The sequence below is a fragment of the Nansenia antarctica genome (assembly GCF_963989245.1).
Source record: "Nansenia antarctica genome assembly, chromosome: 2".
Taxonomy (NCBI): domain Eukaryota; kingdom Metazoa; phylum Chordata; class Actinopteri; order Argentiniformes; family Microstomatidae; genus Nansenia; species Nansenia antarctica.
Window position 1 is genome coordinate 33,827,267 of NC_137675.1, and position 16,443 is coordinate 33,843,709.

Consider the following 16,443-nt stretch of genomic DNA (forward strand, 5'->3'; position numbering starts at 1 on the left):
TCTCCATCCACCATCCACTCCTCCCACAGGCGACGCAAGACTGCCTTAAAGCTCCGGTTCACTGAGATGTCGAGTGGCTGGAGTACTTTGGTTAAACCTCCAGGAATGATGACAGGTATGGAGTTGCAAGCTTTTATTTTTTCTTTGCACTGTGGCGTTATGTGTGCTCGCATACTGTCCATCACAAGCAGGGCTTTGCGTGTTTTAAAGAAACCATCAGGACGCTTAGTGTAGCACTTTGTAAGCCAAACGTTCATCATTTGTTGATCCATCCACCCTTTCTCATTCACGGCCACGACAATTGTGGGGGGGAATTCCTCTTTTGGCATGGTTTTCCGTTTGAAAATGACCATCGGTGGCAATTTCGATCCATCTCCACAACATGCCAGCACCACTGTGAAGTGTGATTTCTCATGACCAGTTGTCACGATATTTACACTTTTCACCCCTTTCTCTGCGACACTTCGGCCCATGGGGAAGTCAAACGTGAGCGGGACCTCGTCCATGTTAATGATGTGATCCGGTGACACGTTGTGTTCAGTTACCTGCTCTTTTACAAACTCACGGAAACTGTCCATCTTGGCTTGGAAGTCTGCCGGTAGTTTCTGACACACCGTTGTCCGCGCTCTGATAGAGAGGCGGTTACGTTGCATGAAGCGGTAACACCAAGAAGGCCCGCCTGCAAAGTCATTTATATCCATCTCCTTGGCCACTGCCAGGGCGTGGAGACGTAACTGCACCGTTGACAAGCCTCTCCCGGCAGCACGTTGTTCAAGCACCCATCTGTGGACTCGTTCCTCCATCTCTGGCCATCGTGCTTTCAGTCCGCGATTCGCTTTCTTAGTTTTCTTCATGGCAGTGAGAGTAACCTCTGCTTTTCGCCAGTCCCTCACAAGTTTCTCACTCACTCCAAACTTTCTTTCTGTTGCTCGATTACCGTTTTCGGCTGCATATTTTACGAGTTGCAGTTTGTAATCTGCAGAATAGGATTTTCTTTTTGACTGCATTTTGTTTGTGTCATCAGCTGTCTTTTTCAGTGGTAGGCCTACTCGTTGTCACACGCCTAGAGCGCCCTCTCGTGGTTGGAGACGGTAATGTTTACTCCTTGGTTCATGTCAGTCAGAGATTACCGTATGTCAGTTCATGTCAGTCAGAGATTATGAATTATTGATATATAAGTCGCACCTGACTATAAGTCGCAGGACCAGCCAAAGTATGAAAAAAACCGCGACTTATAGTCCGGAAAATACGGTACATTCACTCAAGGGCAAAACTTTGGTTTGGGAAGTGGGGGGGACACGGAAGATTTCTTTTTTACATTTGAAAGTAAAATACATCAATTTGGTGCACTTTGAGGGCAAGGAAGGGAAGGGAATGGAAGGGAACTAGTAGAGAAAAACAACTCAAGAATTTATACAGGCCTTACTTAGACTGTATATCTTTCTTCCCCCCCCCCCTCTCCCTCCCCCTCCTCCTCCTCCCTCTCTCTCTCCGCTTCCCCCTCCCTCTCCCTCTCTCCCCCTTCCTCTCCCTCTCTCCCCCTTCCTCTCCCTCTCTCCCCCTTCCTCTCCCTCTCTTCCCCTTCCTCTCCCTCTCTCCCCCTTCCTCTCCCTCTCTCCCCCTCGCCCTCCCTCTCTCCCCCCCCCCTCTCCTCTCCCTCTCTCACTGTGCAGGTTGTTTTCTCAGAAAGTTCTGAAGAGGACGAGGAAGCCTGTGTTTGATATCGCCCGGAATGTTCTGGAGCTCATCTATGGACAGACCCTCGCCTGGTACGAACACACAACACTGCTGCCTGGGTCCTCTGACGCACGCCCCCTTTAGGGGAGGCCGGTGGAGGTAGGAATCGGAGGACGGCTCATTGTGATGAATGGAATGAGGAACGGTGTCATTGCATGTGTTTGATCTCATTCCATCCCATGATTACAATGTCCTCTGACTTCTACCCCCACCAGCCTCCCCTGACGCCCTGTGGTCTATAATAATAATAATAATAATAATAATAATAATAATAATAATAATAATAATAATGATAATAATAATAATAATAATAATAATAATAATAACTTTTTATTTGTATAGCGCTTTTCCTGCTAACGTTGCAGCTCAAAGTGCTCCAATCATTAGATTATCATAATTTTATTATTTAGTCATTTAAATATGAATATAATATTAAGAAGATGGGTTTTTAGTCTTGACTTGAACATATCTGTTGAGGTTGCATCCCTAATGTAAACTGGCAGTGCATTCAACAATCTGGGTGCATAAAATGAGAATGCAGCCTCACCAAATCTCTTCTTTTGTGCACAGAGAAAACGAGCGTCAGACCTGAGAGCTCTATTGGGATGATAAAGTCTCTCTGTCATATCGATTTTTCTGATTGCTACACTGCAACACATAAGGTTTACTAACTATATAAAGGGTTAATTATTCATTAATTATAGTTCATAAATTGTTATCATTGATGAGTTATTACTGTTCATAACTGGTTTCAAATCGTTCTGTATGTTTATATCAGTGGTGGGCCGTCAGGGCCAGCAAGGCCTTCTCTGCTGGCCTAAACATCATCAGAATATACATTTAATTTTGATATATTTTTCCACAAATATGTATTGAATTATTCCCATAGTCTATTCTCTTCATTTCATAGCTTTCTTCTTGGTTGCGCTGCTTCCAGCCATTTGGAGGGCTGGGCTTTAGCTTTTATCCAATCATTTAATTTAATTTCAGCCATAATGTGTTGCCAGGGTACCAAGAAATCTGCCCGCCTGCAGATTCAACAGTGGTGCGAGTACAGATTGTAATTTAAAGTGAACGAGAAAATAACTGGCGTACCGTAGTCAGATCTCGAGTTGGCGAGCAAATCCAAGCAAATCCGACGAACGCGCCTGCTGGATGGCGGAGCACCTGATCAGCACCTGCACGTCTTTTGATTGGATACGAACTATTGAGAGGCAGAGCTAGCAAACTGAACTTGATCTCGCTAATTTGTGTAGATGTAAGCAGCCACAATGGCTGAAGGAGGAGAAGAGGTAGATTTGGTGGCAGATATTATAACAATGCCATTTTCAAGAAGAACCTTCCAAGAAAAGCTAGACATAATCAAAAGAGAACGGCCAACCCCGACGTTAGCGAGGCTATCCATGTAGAAAAGGACTTATTGCCCCGCGGTGGTGTAGCGGTCTACGCACTGGCCGCTAGTGCATGCTGCCCACCGGGGCCGGGGTTCGTATCCCGGCTCGCCAGATCCAGATAATGGCCGAGGCACACGGGAAGCGGCATATTGGCCGGCCGCTTCCGAGGGGGGGTATAGGAGTATTTCTGGACTAGGATCCGTCGCGCAACACCGCCCCCTGGGGTGCCGGAATAACGGTACTGGGCTCGAGGAGCCAGTCAGCCTAGTCTGCCTGGCGCCCTCCTCTGGGACTGCCGGCCACGGGGTCGGGCGGCGGATCCAATGCAATAGGCAGGGGATAATTGGATGCTAAGTTGGGTTAAATTGGCTACCAAATTGGGTGAAAAAGGGATAAAATCTGAAAAACTAATTTAAAAAAAAAAAAGAAAAGGACTTATTGGTGGAACTGATAAACTGTACAACAGAGTCATTGAAGTCTTGTTGAGGAAAGAAAGGAGGATGGATTTTGTGTTCAAATAATCAGTTGTTTTGGTGAGTACAAAGCATTTTATTTTTTCTGCAAGAGATGTAGAGATGTACGGAGCCACCTTGGGGTCCGTAGATAATATGTGTGTGCTGGCTCAGCTGTGTGAGTAAGTGGGGCTTCAATGCGATCTTTTAATCACTTGCTACCGTAGAAAACACCCCCCCGTGACTGTATGAACATGAGGAAGATAACCAGCCTCGAATGGACTCGATACGGTCCTCCTATCGAGATCGACAGGCCGATAAGCAAAGTTCGGTAAATAACTGACCGTTTTCATGCAATGAATACACCCAGACGAGGTGCAGCTATAACAACAATTGCAACGCCCGGTTATACTGCGTTTCTGTCTAAATGTATAGTTTCTAGAGCCATGGCGTGTCATAATGATGGTATTAAGAGGTAGAATAATTCAGGTAGGACTGTGTAGGACATCACTGAAGGCCTAGGTGTGAAATGCACCGCCAGCCACTGGTTTATATATATCATTTATATATATTAGGGCTATCGATGTTAATGCGTTAATGATCGCGTTTCATTTGGAAACCTTAACACAGTAAAAAAATATGGACGCAAATGAATCGTATTACCATAAATTCATATTACCATAAATTCACATTACCATAAATCCTAACTTCTACTGACGTGTGTGTCAAACACCTGTAGAGGGGTTTCAAGACAGACTGATTTGTGTACTGGATTATAATGATGAGACGTTGGTTACATTCCTGACCACTTGTCATGTTTACATATATATATATGTTACGGTACATGTGGGAATACGGTACATGTGGGAAAACTAGGGTTAGGGTTAGGTGCTAGGGTGACTTGGTACATGCTGGCATGTCTAACCCTACCCCTAACCTTAACCCAGTGTTTCCCCTACCATTGCCTTGGGGGGCAGTTGTATATGGCCGAAATATGTTTATTATGTGGTCGAAATATGTTTATTCTGTGTCATTTGCCTAATTTATGTGCACCCTCATTTAATGTTTCTCCTCTGTGCGTTTTGCTGCCACGCTTGTCCGCTTGTCTCCTCGTTTCACGAAGGGCGGGGCTCAGCTCCCTCCACACACGCGCTCTGACGTGCTAATCTCAAACAAGCCATTCGTCTCTACTGTAAGTGCAAATAAAGGCCAACAATAATAGTTTTAGTAATGGACGGACGTAGACACCAAACCTCTGACAAGCAGGCTAACTTCCCGCGTTTATTAAACGCACCCAACCCGAATCTGGCGATATGGACGATTTTAGACGATTTCATCTCAGCACGACCTAAAAAATAATAATCATTATTATTATTATTTTCTGAAATCATTCTAGCCCAATTACAGTCATGATGTTACACACTCCGGTCCAGTAGCCTACATACACGCACCTCGTTGGTCCGCAAGTAGTCTCGCGCTTCGCCCGGAGAATAATTTTTAGCGCGCGAGTGTGTTGTGACTTAACTAGAAAGTGTCTGATTGTAGTTCCATGGTGACTAGAAAGTGTCTAGTTCCATTGTGTGAATAGTGTTAACGAACTAGCAAGCTAGCTAGCTAGCTCAGAGGTGATTAGTAATAATAGATGGTAGTAGTAATAATACAATATGTCTTATTCTGCTAGAATTGGGCTTTATGGTAATAAAATACAATAAAAAAGTGGATTGAAGCATTGGAACAAACCCTCACTCATTGGAAATGTCTGTTTTTCCATAGACATAAGATTGTTTTTCAGGTGAGAGAGTCAAGTCAAAATTACATTATCTGACTGCATTGCCCACAGCAACCCAATATACAATTAGAATGATGTTATAAATTGATATGGATCAATTTATACCTCTTATTAGATTATACATATTCTGGTTGTTATGTTTGCCTTTCGGTGGACAGCAAAAGAGGGAGAGAGGAGGATAGAGAGGGAGAGGAGGAGGAGAGAGAGCAGGATGGAGTCAGCACACCAAAGAGACAGCAAGAACCAGGTGAGAAAGTGGACAGGTAGTCAAGACCACAAGTAGCCTTGAGAACCTATGGTTCTGGTGCAGCACCCTCAGCACCCCCCTTCATTACTTGTAATAGGATGTAATAAACGTTTGACACACATGGCAATAAAAAAACATGAATCTTGAATTAGCAAAGCATTTTTGCTATTTAAACATGTCAGCATGTCATCACTGACAGATGACGGGTAGATAATGAAAGGTAGTAAAAAAACTGGAAAATGATGTTGTCAGACTTGCAGACTTTTTAACCAGACCCTGTCACATATGTTTGTGTGTGATTGTCAGTGCAAAGAGGGAGAGAGGAGGATGGAGATGACACAGAGAGAGAGAGAGAGAGAGAGAGAGAGAGAGAGAGAGAGAGAGAGAGAGAGAGAGAGAGCAAGAGCAGGAAGAACCAGGTGAGAAAGTGGACAGATAGTGAAGTCAAGATTGTTATAGTGTCAAAACAGTAAAACAATTAATAAAAAATAAGTGATGGCTTTGTGGCTCAACAATAAAGTCTATAAATTATCATATTTGTTCTAGTCACATAATTGATATTATGATATTACAGAGATAACTTGTTCTGTTACTAATCTGTTACACTAATTGTGGGGGGGGGGGGAGAAATTAACATTTCACAACAGGGGGGGCGAGCGGGGGTGAGGAGAAATTAACATTTCACAACGGGGGGGGGGGGGTGGGGGGGGGGAGGTGGAGGATCCATGCCACCCTCCCAAGGCAGCAAACCTAGAGGAAACACTGTAACCCTAACCCTAACCCTAGCATCCTAGCACCTAACCCTAACCCTAGTTTTCCCACATGTACCGTATTCCCACATGTACCGTAACAGATAGACGCTAATCACCACCACTTTACAAGTGTTCTGTCCTTTGTCACAGAAGAATGAACACCCTGTTTGCGATCAAAGCGACATTGAGTCTGGGCGTAAGCAGACATGACTGGTTCCTTGTTTCTAATTGGCTAAATGGACGAGACGGAGTGTCTCGTCAAAAGTTCAACTCATCCAAATGTTTTTGCCCGTAAAAAAACTGAAAAAGTCAACTGGATTAGTTGTGTGGTTTGTGCACTGGCCTGAGGCGTGAGAGGCTGGGTTCATGTTCAGCTATTCGGTTGTTAAGTTGTGACGTGTTTCCGGGTCCAAAGTTGGCTGAGGCGCTCTCTTCGAAATGCCTCAGTAATAATAATAATTCATTATATTTGTATAGCGCTTTTCCGAGGCTCAAAGACCCTGACAATATGGGGAAAATGGGAAAGTGCTGTGTCCCTTATTGTATGAATGAATGAATGAATGAATGATGAATGAATGAATGGTCTTTATAGATAAAGATCTATAAATCCCAGTCTAAAAAACGATTGAACTGTCATTCTACCGCTGTAGTATACTGGTACTCTGGTGCAGGGAATTTCTGGTTTGGACCCGGAAATTGCTAAACGTCACGTTTGACGTCAGACTTAACAACCGAATAGAGCTGTAGAGAACATAGATCAGCCTCCTGTAGAGAACATAGATCAGCCTCCTGTTTGCCACAATATCTTTAACACTAGACGCGCGACGTTTTTTCACCTACTTTTAGCGCGACGAGGTGTCGAATCACACGACCACTCTTCACAATGGGGGAGTGTGTACTGACGCACAAAGATCGCTGGAAAGCGATGTCACACAAGAAGAGAAAATGACAAGATCACTACCTCTAAAAATGCATAAAGTTCCTATGCGCAGAGAAGCAGGGAAAAACAATAGTAATAAATATTGCAATATTGTGTTATCATAGTTATGAGCTTCACAGTGATAAAGTCTGTTTATTTGTCGTGAACTTCGCCGGTAACATCAGCCTGTCAGCCCCTGCAACTGCTCACAGGGGTTGTTACATGTGATTATATGAAATGGCTGAATATGTTCATTCTTTTTATTTTGATTACATTATATAATTGTATTTGGTATAATGACAAATAAACTTGAAAGTTGAATGATCTCACAGGAGCGCGTACCTGCACGGAGCGTTCATGTGCCGCAACCTGTTATAGTTAGTTTCACCTATATTAGTGAAAAGAGCTGAAAGAAAATACATGAAAGAAAGGAGAGAAAGAGTACAGAATGATAAATCATTCAGAATGTTATTGGTTTTAATATTTCACAATCTGCCAGAATAAGCACGCTCCCTCGCACGCCCAGCCCATCATTTTTGATGCCGCTAATGTGTGTAATGAAAAGTGTGACAATGTTGAAAGACATGATGTCATAATCAAAATATAAAACCTGGTTGGATAAAATAAGATTCTGTTGTGATTGTGTTGACATTGTTGTGATGTCAAAAGAAATCTTGGTTATGTAATGTGTAAAGTGGAGAGGAGATTGATCGGGACTGCGGGAGTTTTCATTACTAACGAATTATGGTTGATTATTATTATACAAAAATAATAGTAATAAATATTGCAATATTGTGTTATTATAATTATGAGCTTCACAGAGATGCACAAACCTGTCGTGTTTATTTGTCGTGAACTTCACGCCGGCCATAACATCAGCCCGGCGACTGCTGTAAGCTTGTAAGCATTGTAAGCGTGTAATACACGCTCTTGCGTGTTTCCATTCATGATGATGTGTTTCTGTAAATTCATATATATATCCTATTGCATTATTTGAAAATTGACAGCGCTGTAAATAGTGTCATTCAATGCACAACGCACGTCGTTTCACACGATTTTGATTGACTTTCTGCGGCAGCGAAATACATTATCAATATCTTATTATCAATTATCAATATACTGGTGGCCTAACATGGTCCAGTGGTCTAGCACCGTGGTCGTGCACACATATGTCGGCCCTTCTTCTCCTTACTTTCCTGTCTGTCTTCACTATATCAGTCCAATAACATGAAAACTATGAGTGGGACTGCCCCACTCAGAAAAAAACATTATACAATAACATTATATACAAAAAAAACATTATATACAATATTATAAATATCCGTTCGTTATATAAGATTCGTTGATGAGTACAGGCATACCGTAATCAAACGTAGGTTACTGCAATTACTTTGCTGCGGTAGCTATGCATGCACCACACAACTTGATAGGTACATACTGTGCAGTGTATCATTCATAACTGTACATAGGCTACACATATCATAATATCTTATCACTATTGCATGGAACTTGGGTAAACCCGCTGTGAAAGAAAAACCTCAGCTCCAACAAATCTGAAGGGATTGGGAGACATACTGTACAGTTGATCATTTTCATAACTGTCTGTACATATACATATCTTATGTATCACTATTGCTATATATAGCCTATATATAAACACATTATGTTACAAATATCAGTCTTATCCACTGTATCTAATTCAGCACTGAAGCCTGAAGGTTGAGCACAGTGTGTGTCCCCCTTGCTACCTCTGCTGATATAAAAGAGAATTGCAGCCTTGGAGAAAAAGATGGCGGCCGAATCCCAAGGCAAATACACAGGCACACACAGAAATACTGCAAAATCGCTTTATACTAACTCGATTTTGAAAATGTAAAGATGCTGGGTGGTAGAACGCACATATCTAGGAAAAGTCATGAAAGGAGGGTCCTGACATTTGATCGAGTGCAAAGGTAGAAATTTTTTTGTACTCACTGGTGCCCGATGACACCTCACGGCTTTCCTAGTGTTAATCCAGCACAGTGCTGCGGACCAGAGCCACGCTCTTGCAAGGTTATGAACCCAACTGATGAGTTAGCTGGGAACATATGTGACAGCTGCTGGTGAAAAGTGCAACCAGTAGCCAAAGTCATTTTTCAGTTGTTGACGTGCTTAAACTACAGATTGTAAGCTTTCAAATGATGTGTCATACATTGATATCGGAGAAAGATGTAACACGACAGGCGTATTTCAATGTTGGTACACCTCAAACACTGAATGGGAGAAAAGTGACTCTAAACGCAGCCACAGCTACGAACGCTGCTAACAGCTAGAGGCTAACAGCTAGAGACTAACTGTGATAACATCACAACATGCTGAGAGAACATCGACATGCTAAAAACACATAACTACGCATAACTAGATGAACACACAGTCCTAAAACGAAGGTATGTTTACAAGTCATTATCACTTACCGGTAGCCTCCGGCAAACGAGAACAGTGAATCGAGAACGAGAACAGACACTTTTTGAGAAGGATTTCACTGACAGACTCTGTAAACTGTTCTCCTTTTGCAAAAGATAATGAAATACCTTTTCTATACAATTTGAAGAAACCAGGCTACCTTTTGCTATTTTATATTTCGATACTTAACATGCTCAATCGAATTTCCTTTCTATCTAAAGTGTTTGTTTTTCTTTTATTAAATAATGTATGACCAATGTGTTGTGTGTTGTTCAGGTTGGGGGTCCTGTTCAGCCCTCTGCTGCCTGGTGTCCAGATCCTCAAACTGCTCCTCCTCTTCTACATAAAGAAGGTATGTCTCTCTAATAATAATAATAATAATAATAATAACTAGACAGGTACAATTCCTGTGGAAATTGTGAAGTGTGCTTGCCCCTCACAGCCAATAGCAGGGCAGGTCATTGTTGTTCTATCAGTTGTACCCAGGTATCAGATAAACCTACAGGGTCTGGAATCACTGCACATATCACTGCGGGCGAAGACAGCGTTCTCCTAGCTCACCCAGAGGCCTAGTTGTGGTGTGTGTGTGTGTGTGTGTGTGTGTGTGTGTGTGTGTGTGTGTGTGTGTGTGTGTGTGTGTGTGTGTGTGCGTGTGCGCGTGTGTGTATGTGTGAGTGAGTGTGTCTGTTTGCTGGTTCACTCTCTCTACCACCCGGCCGCACCTGTTTTGAGTCCTATCAACACATCTGTTGACAGTGGCAAATTCGTTGTCATAGCAACTCACTCTAGCCTGACCTCTGCTTGTCTTTGGCTAGCTCTGAAACAAACAGCTGAAACGTAAAAACGATTAATGTTTGGGCTTATATGTTGATATTTTGAGTAACAGTAATGTCCAGGGGGGGAGGGGGGTGGCAGGGTTAGGGGAGATGGTTAGGGGTAGGGGAGGTTGTATGCATGGAAGAACAGGTAGGTTTTGAGGTCGGATTTATAAGTGGAGAGTGAGGGTGAGTCTCTGAGTGGTTGAGGGAGAGAGTTCCAGAGTATGGCTCTCTGGTTCTCCGGACCGTGCATATGCATCACCCACAGACTAACAATACTCTAACCACTGCTCTTACTCTACACTCTTACTCTACACAAGTCTACTATTTAAAAGTAAGATGAAATATCAAATCAAGGCAATATGTGACGCGATCTGGTGGAATGATCATGGAGGGGGCAAAGTCATTTTTCTGTTTTTTACATATGCTTAAACTACAGATTGTAAGCTTTCAAATGATGCGTCATACATAGACATCGGGAAAAAATGTAAGACGACATGAGTATTTGAAACTTGGGACTTTTTCACACCTTCACACCGGCAGGTAATGGGCGGTAACAATAGCTGGTCAACCCCACCCCCAACCACTCCCCCTCTAGATTGACAGCTATCAGCTGTCAATACCTGTCAGTATTGGTCACTGGGTCAGACAGCTATAGTTATACAGCTATAACATTATTACCTAGCAAGGTATTACCTAAGCTAATTACCCAGCTTATTATTATTTATGGTTGTTGTAACTGTTATTGTTAGTATTTTAATGATACAAAAAAGTCTTCAATCAGAATCAGAATTTATTTTACAGTACACAAGAATAAAAATATTTCGCTATTATAATAAAGTGATAAGTATAAGTGATGGTAGTCGCACTACAGCAGAACAATAGTGCGACAAGCTGTGCAAAGTACAATCAGTGTGCAAACATTAGTGTTAGTCACTGGGTCAGATAGACTTTTCAAAGAGAACTTTACAGTACTTAGCTAGATATTGCTAACATTATCACCTAGCAATGTTATTACTGTAGCTAATTAGCCAGCTTATTATTATGGAGGCATTAAGAGTAATTTGCTGATGTCTTGTGCTGGAAATAGTGTAGTGCTCAGTAGTCAATGTCCAGCCTTATAGTTCAGTTTCAAGTTTCAAGTATAGTTGGAACTGAGAACATACAACAGACTATACACAGGTAAGCATTAGGGCTGCACGATTTGGGGGAAAAAATCGAATTGCGATTATTTGGACAGATATTGCGATTGCGATTTAAATTGCGATAATTTTTTTTTAAGCAACCCAAAGGAAGTTTTTGTAAAGTGTGGCCATATCTCCGGCTAGGAAGGTTGTATCAACGTGCAGTTTGTTTGTACGTCTTCAGGGGACTTAGAGGCTCCCTCCTCTAGCACCCCCACAGCCCGAGCTACGAGTGAAAGAACTAAACTTACATTGGGTTGCTTTAAAGTTGGGTTGCTTTAAAATCAAGCTTCAGATTAAAACATGTGATGGAGCATTACTAACCTGACTCAGGTGGTTTGTTTCACACAACTATCTAGGAAAGCTTAATTGGAAGCGGTTTGGAAAAGGGCAGGTACTTTAAAAAAATACTTGGCAGGTGATTGGATGAATCTGTCTATCACCTTCTATCATGTTTTTCAGAGAGCATTTCAGAGAGCATTACCACATGATACCATCAAACTGTTAACTGTTCTTATGCCATCAAACTGTTCTAATGCAAGGATGAGAACTTAAAAGATATGAATTGGAACAACATATTTATGTATGGTTTTTTTAAACAGCTGCCATTTTGTTTCTCTCAAGTGTCAAAAAAAATTGAACAATTTCAATATGAAAATAAAATAGGACCTTTCTACAAACAAGGTTATTTAATTATGGCTCAGGAGCAGCATCTAAATATTGCACATACTGCAATCAAGTTAAATAAAGTCATAATAAAAATGTCCAGTAAAAAAGAATAGGTCCTTTCTGTAAACATTGAAATAGATAAAGCTCTTCAACTCGTCGTAATGTATGTAAGTGCACGGCTCGACCGCAGATCGGTTGTTGTTGCATAGTACTCCACATTTTTCAGCTCCGTAAGTGCGGGATGGAATCACATTATCTTTTATCCAGCGTTTGGATTAGTTTTTTAAACTCTTTGTTGCTCACAGTGTTAATAGACACCACGTCTTTAGCAAGGTAATGCGTGATGGAATTGGTTATTTCACGTGAGCCCTTTTCATACGGCGTAACAGACGCAAACGACTCTAAAACACTAGTTTGCTTAACGTTAGACTGGGCTACGGGACTTTCACTTAACTCTCCGTTTCTGACCGTACACTCGTCATAGAGCTGCCCGTGGTACTTTTTCAAGTGCTGATACAGGTTTGTGGCGTTGCCTCTGGATGTAGAGATTGTTCCACGACAGGTCGTGCGCAACACCTGCTTTTGTTGCACATCCTAAACCCGAAATACTTACAACAGAAGTATTGTTTTTCTTCGGGACTAAATCGTTGCTTCTGGCTCTGCTGAAGCCATTTATCCACCATGAATGTTGCTAGCTACTGAAACGTCTTCACAGATTCACACCTGGGCGTTTCACGTGCAGTGTTGTTCTTGGGCGTGTGCGTTCATTGACGTTGAATCTGACGCGCTGTATAATGTATCCCAAATCGCAGGCTTTGCGATTTGCTAATCGCATCATCTCAAATCACGATTTCGATTAATCGTGCAGCCCTAGTAAGCATGCAAGGTCTGTGAATTGACTATCAATAGATAATAAATCATGACACAGTTCAAAATGCTGTATCTATGCCCAACTGTTCTTGTTATTCAACAAAATATTGCCAGTGAGTTGTTGACCTGCTGTGTCTGGTGGGGTGGGGGGCATCAAAGCTGCAACAGAAAGAAGATAGTACATTAAAATATTGCCTACAGTTACTGGCACTCCATATTCATAAAATACTACCATACCATGTTCATAAAATAGCTAGCCTAATACATGACAATGATAATTACCTAAAGTGCTCAGAGTAGTGTTAGCGGCTAACGGCTAGCTCGTTCATAACAAACAAAGGAACACATGTTTTTAAACTTTTAACATTTCTGTAATCTATTACACTTGACATGTTACAGTATTCCAGTATTACACACTGAACATGAGTCTTACACACAACTTTTACAACGTAGACATACTAACCGTACTTACAACTTAGACAGACATTTCCGAGCTACAATGCTAGAATGCTAACAACAATGGTGGCCAGGAACAATGTGCTTTCAGTTAGTTGCTAGTGGGTAATAATAAAGAAATGTCTAAATACACGAACACACTGGTTTCAACTAGTAACTAACTTAACTAACAAATTCGCTATGTACATAAATAGATCTGGCTCATAATCCGCTTGTTAAGTCTGACGTCAAAAGTGACGTTTAGCCATTTCCGTGTCCAAACCAGAAATTCCCTGCGCCAGAGTATCAGTGAACTACAGCGGTAGAATGACAGTTTAATCGTTTTTTAGACTCTGATCTATTCATACAACAAGGGACACAATACTTTCCCGATATCTCCATATTGTCAGGGTATTTGAGCCTCGGAAAAGCGCTATATAAATATAATTAATTATTATTATTATTTCTCCATTGCGAAGACAGCGCCTCAGCCAACGTTGGCCCCGGAAACACGTCACGACTTAACAAGCGGATAGATCTTACCTTACGAGTCTTAGTGGAGTAAACAAAGCAGCACTCTACTTCCTGACTCCTCTCGTAGCCAAATCGATCGACCAATGAGAAACAACCTGGAACCAGTTCCTCCCCTCCCACAAGGGAAGATTTCCCAGCAGGATTCAGGCGAAAAATAAGCTTATTTTGTTGACTAAGTACACGTATTTAACTATCGTAAAACTGCTCGAAAAAATAACGAGTGGGTAGTTCAAAACCTTAACTTGTGTCTGGTGACAAAAAAACGAAATCAGATTTTTTTGGTCTAAAAAACTTTGAAGCCTTTGCACTTTGCGCCCACATCGCAGTTCGATGACGTTGCGTCACATATATGCTTGTTGTGCTTGTTGTGTGACTACAGTAGTTTTAAGATATATTTGACTTGTTTTAAGTGACATTTTCCTGTTCTGTTGGCTGATCATTTTGCTTATTTTAAGTAATGTTTCCCCTATTTTATAGCTTTTTTTGGTTGTTTTTGAGAGCTGACTTTTTAGTAGTAGTTTTTAGCAGTGTGGTGTTTTCTGCCGTACCTTGACAACAGTGGTTTCCTCGCCGTACTTTGGCCATATTTGGATTTGAACCACACCTTTAACGTACTGCTTTCTGAACTGACCTTGACCGCGCTGTTCTCAGGCTGTCCTCTGACTGTCCCTTGACCAGACTGTCCTCTGACTGTCCCTTGACCAGACTGTCCTCTGACTGTCCCTTGACCATACTGTTCTCTGACTGTCCCTTGACCATACTGTTCTCAGACTGTCCCTTGACCAGACTGTTCTCTGACTGTCCCTTGACCATACTGTCCTCTGACTGTCCCTTGACCAGACTGTCCTCTGACTGTCCCTTGACCAGACTGTTCTCTGACTGTCCCTTGACCAGACTGTTCTCTGACTGTCCCTTGACCAGACTGTTCTCTGACTGTCCCTTGACCATACTGTCCTCTGACTGTCCCTTGACCAGACTGTTTTCTGACTGTCCCTTGACCAGACTGTCCTCTGACTGTCCCTTGACCATACTGTCCTCTGACTGTCCCTTGACCAGACTGTCCTCTGACTGTCCCTTGACCAGACTGTTCTCTGACTGTCCCTTGACCAGACTGTCCTCTGACTGTCCCTTGACCATACTGTTCTCTGACTGTCCCTTGACCAGACTGTCCTCTGACTGTCCCTTGACCAGACTGTTCTCTGACTGTCCCTTGACCAGACTGTTCTCTGACTGTCCCTTGACCAGACTGTTCTCTGACTGTCCCTTGACCATACTGTCCTCTGACTGTCCCTTGACCAGACTGTTTTCTGACTGTCCCTTGACCAGACTGTCCTCTGACTGTCCCTTGACCATACTGTCCTCTGACTGTCCCTTGACCAGACTGTCCTCTGACTGTCCCTTGACCATACTGTTCTCTGACTGTCCCTTGACCAGACTGTCCTCTGACTGTCCCTTGACCAGACTGTCCTCTGACTGTCCCTTGACCAGACTGTTTTCTGACTGTCCCTTGACCAGACTGTTCTCTGACTGTCCCTTGACCAGACTGTTCTCTGACTGTCCCTTGACCAGACTGTTCTCTGACTGTCCCTTGACCAGACTGTTCTCTGACTGTCCCTTGACCAGACTGTTCTCTGACTGTCCCTTGACCAGACTGTTCTCTGACTGTCCCTTGACCAGACTGTTCTCTGACTGTCCCTTGACCAGACTGTTCTCTGACTGTCCCTTGACCAGACTGTTCTCTGACTGTCCCTTGACCAGACTGTTCTCTGACTGTCCCTTGACCAGACTGTTCTCTGACTGTCCCTTGACCAGACTGTCCTCTGACTGTCCCTTGACCATACTGTTCTCTGACTGTCCCTTGACCAGACTGTCCTCTGACTGTCCCTTGACCAGACTGTCCTCTGACTGTCCCTTGACCAGACTGTTTTCTGACTGTCCCTTGACCAGACTGTTCTCTGACTGTCCCTTGACCAGACTGTTCTCTGACTGTCCCTTGACCAGACTGTTCTCCGACTGTCCCTTGACCAGACTGTTCTCTGACTGTCCCTTGACCAGACTGTTCTCTGACTGTCCCTTGACCAGACTGTTCTCTGACTGTCCCTTGACCAGACTGTCCTCTGACTGTCCCTTGACCAGACTGTCCTCTGACTGTCCCTTGACCATACTGTTCTCAGACTGTCCCTTGACCATACTGTCCTCTG

The 16,443-nt window shown here is 42.8% G+C and overlaps 1 protein-coding gene across 1 annotated transcript in view; it reads left to right on the top strand.

Annotated features, from left to right (window-relative positions):
- tmc6b (transmembrane channel-like 6b) overlaps positions 1-16,443 on the top strand; it is a 94,534-nt gene that overhangs the window by 72,186 nt on the left and 5,905 nt on the right. The window contains exons 14-15 of the mRNA XM_080522340.1: positions 1,674-1,769; positions 10,009-10,084. Coding sequence (XP_080378466.1) covers positions 1,674-1,769; positions 10,009-10,084 — 172 coding nt within the window. The remainder of the gene's footprint in view (positions 1-1,673; positions 1,770-10,008; positions 10,085-16,443) is intronic.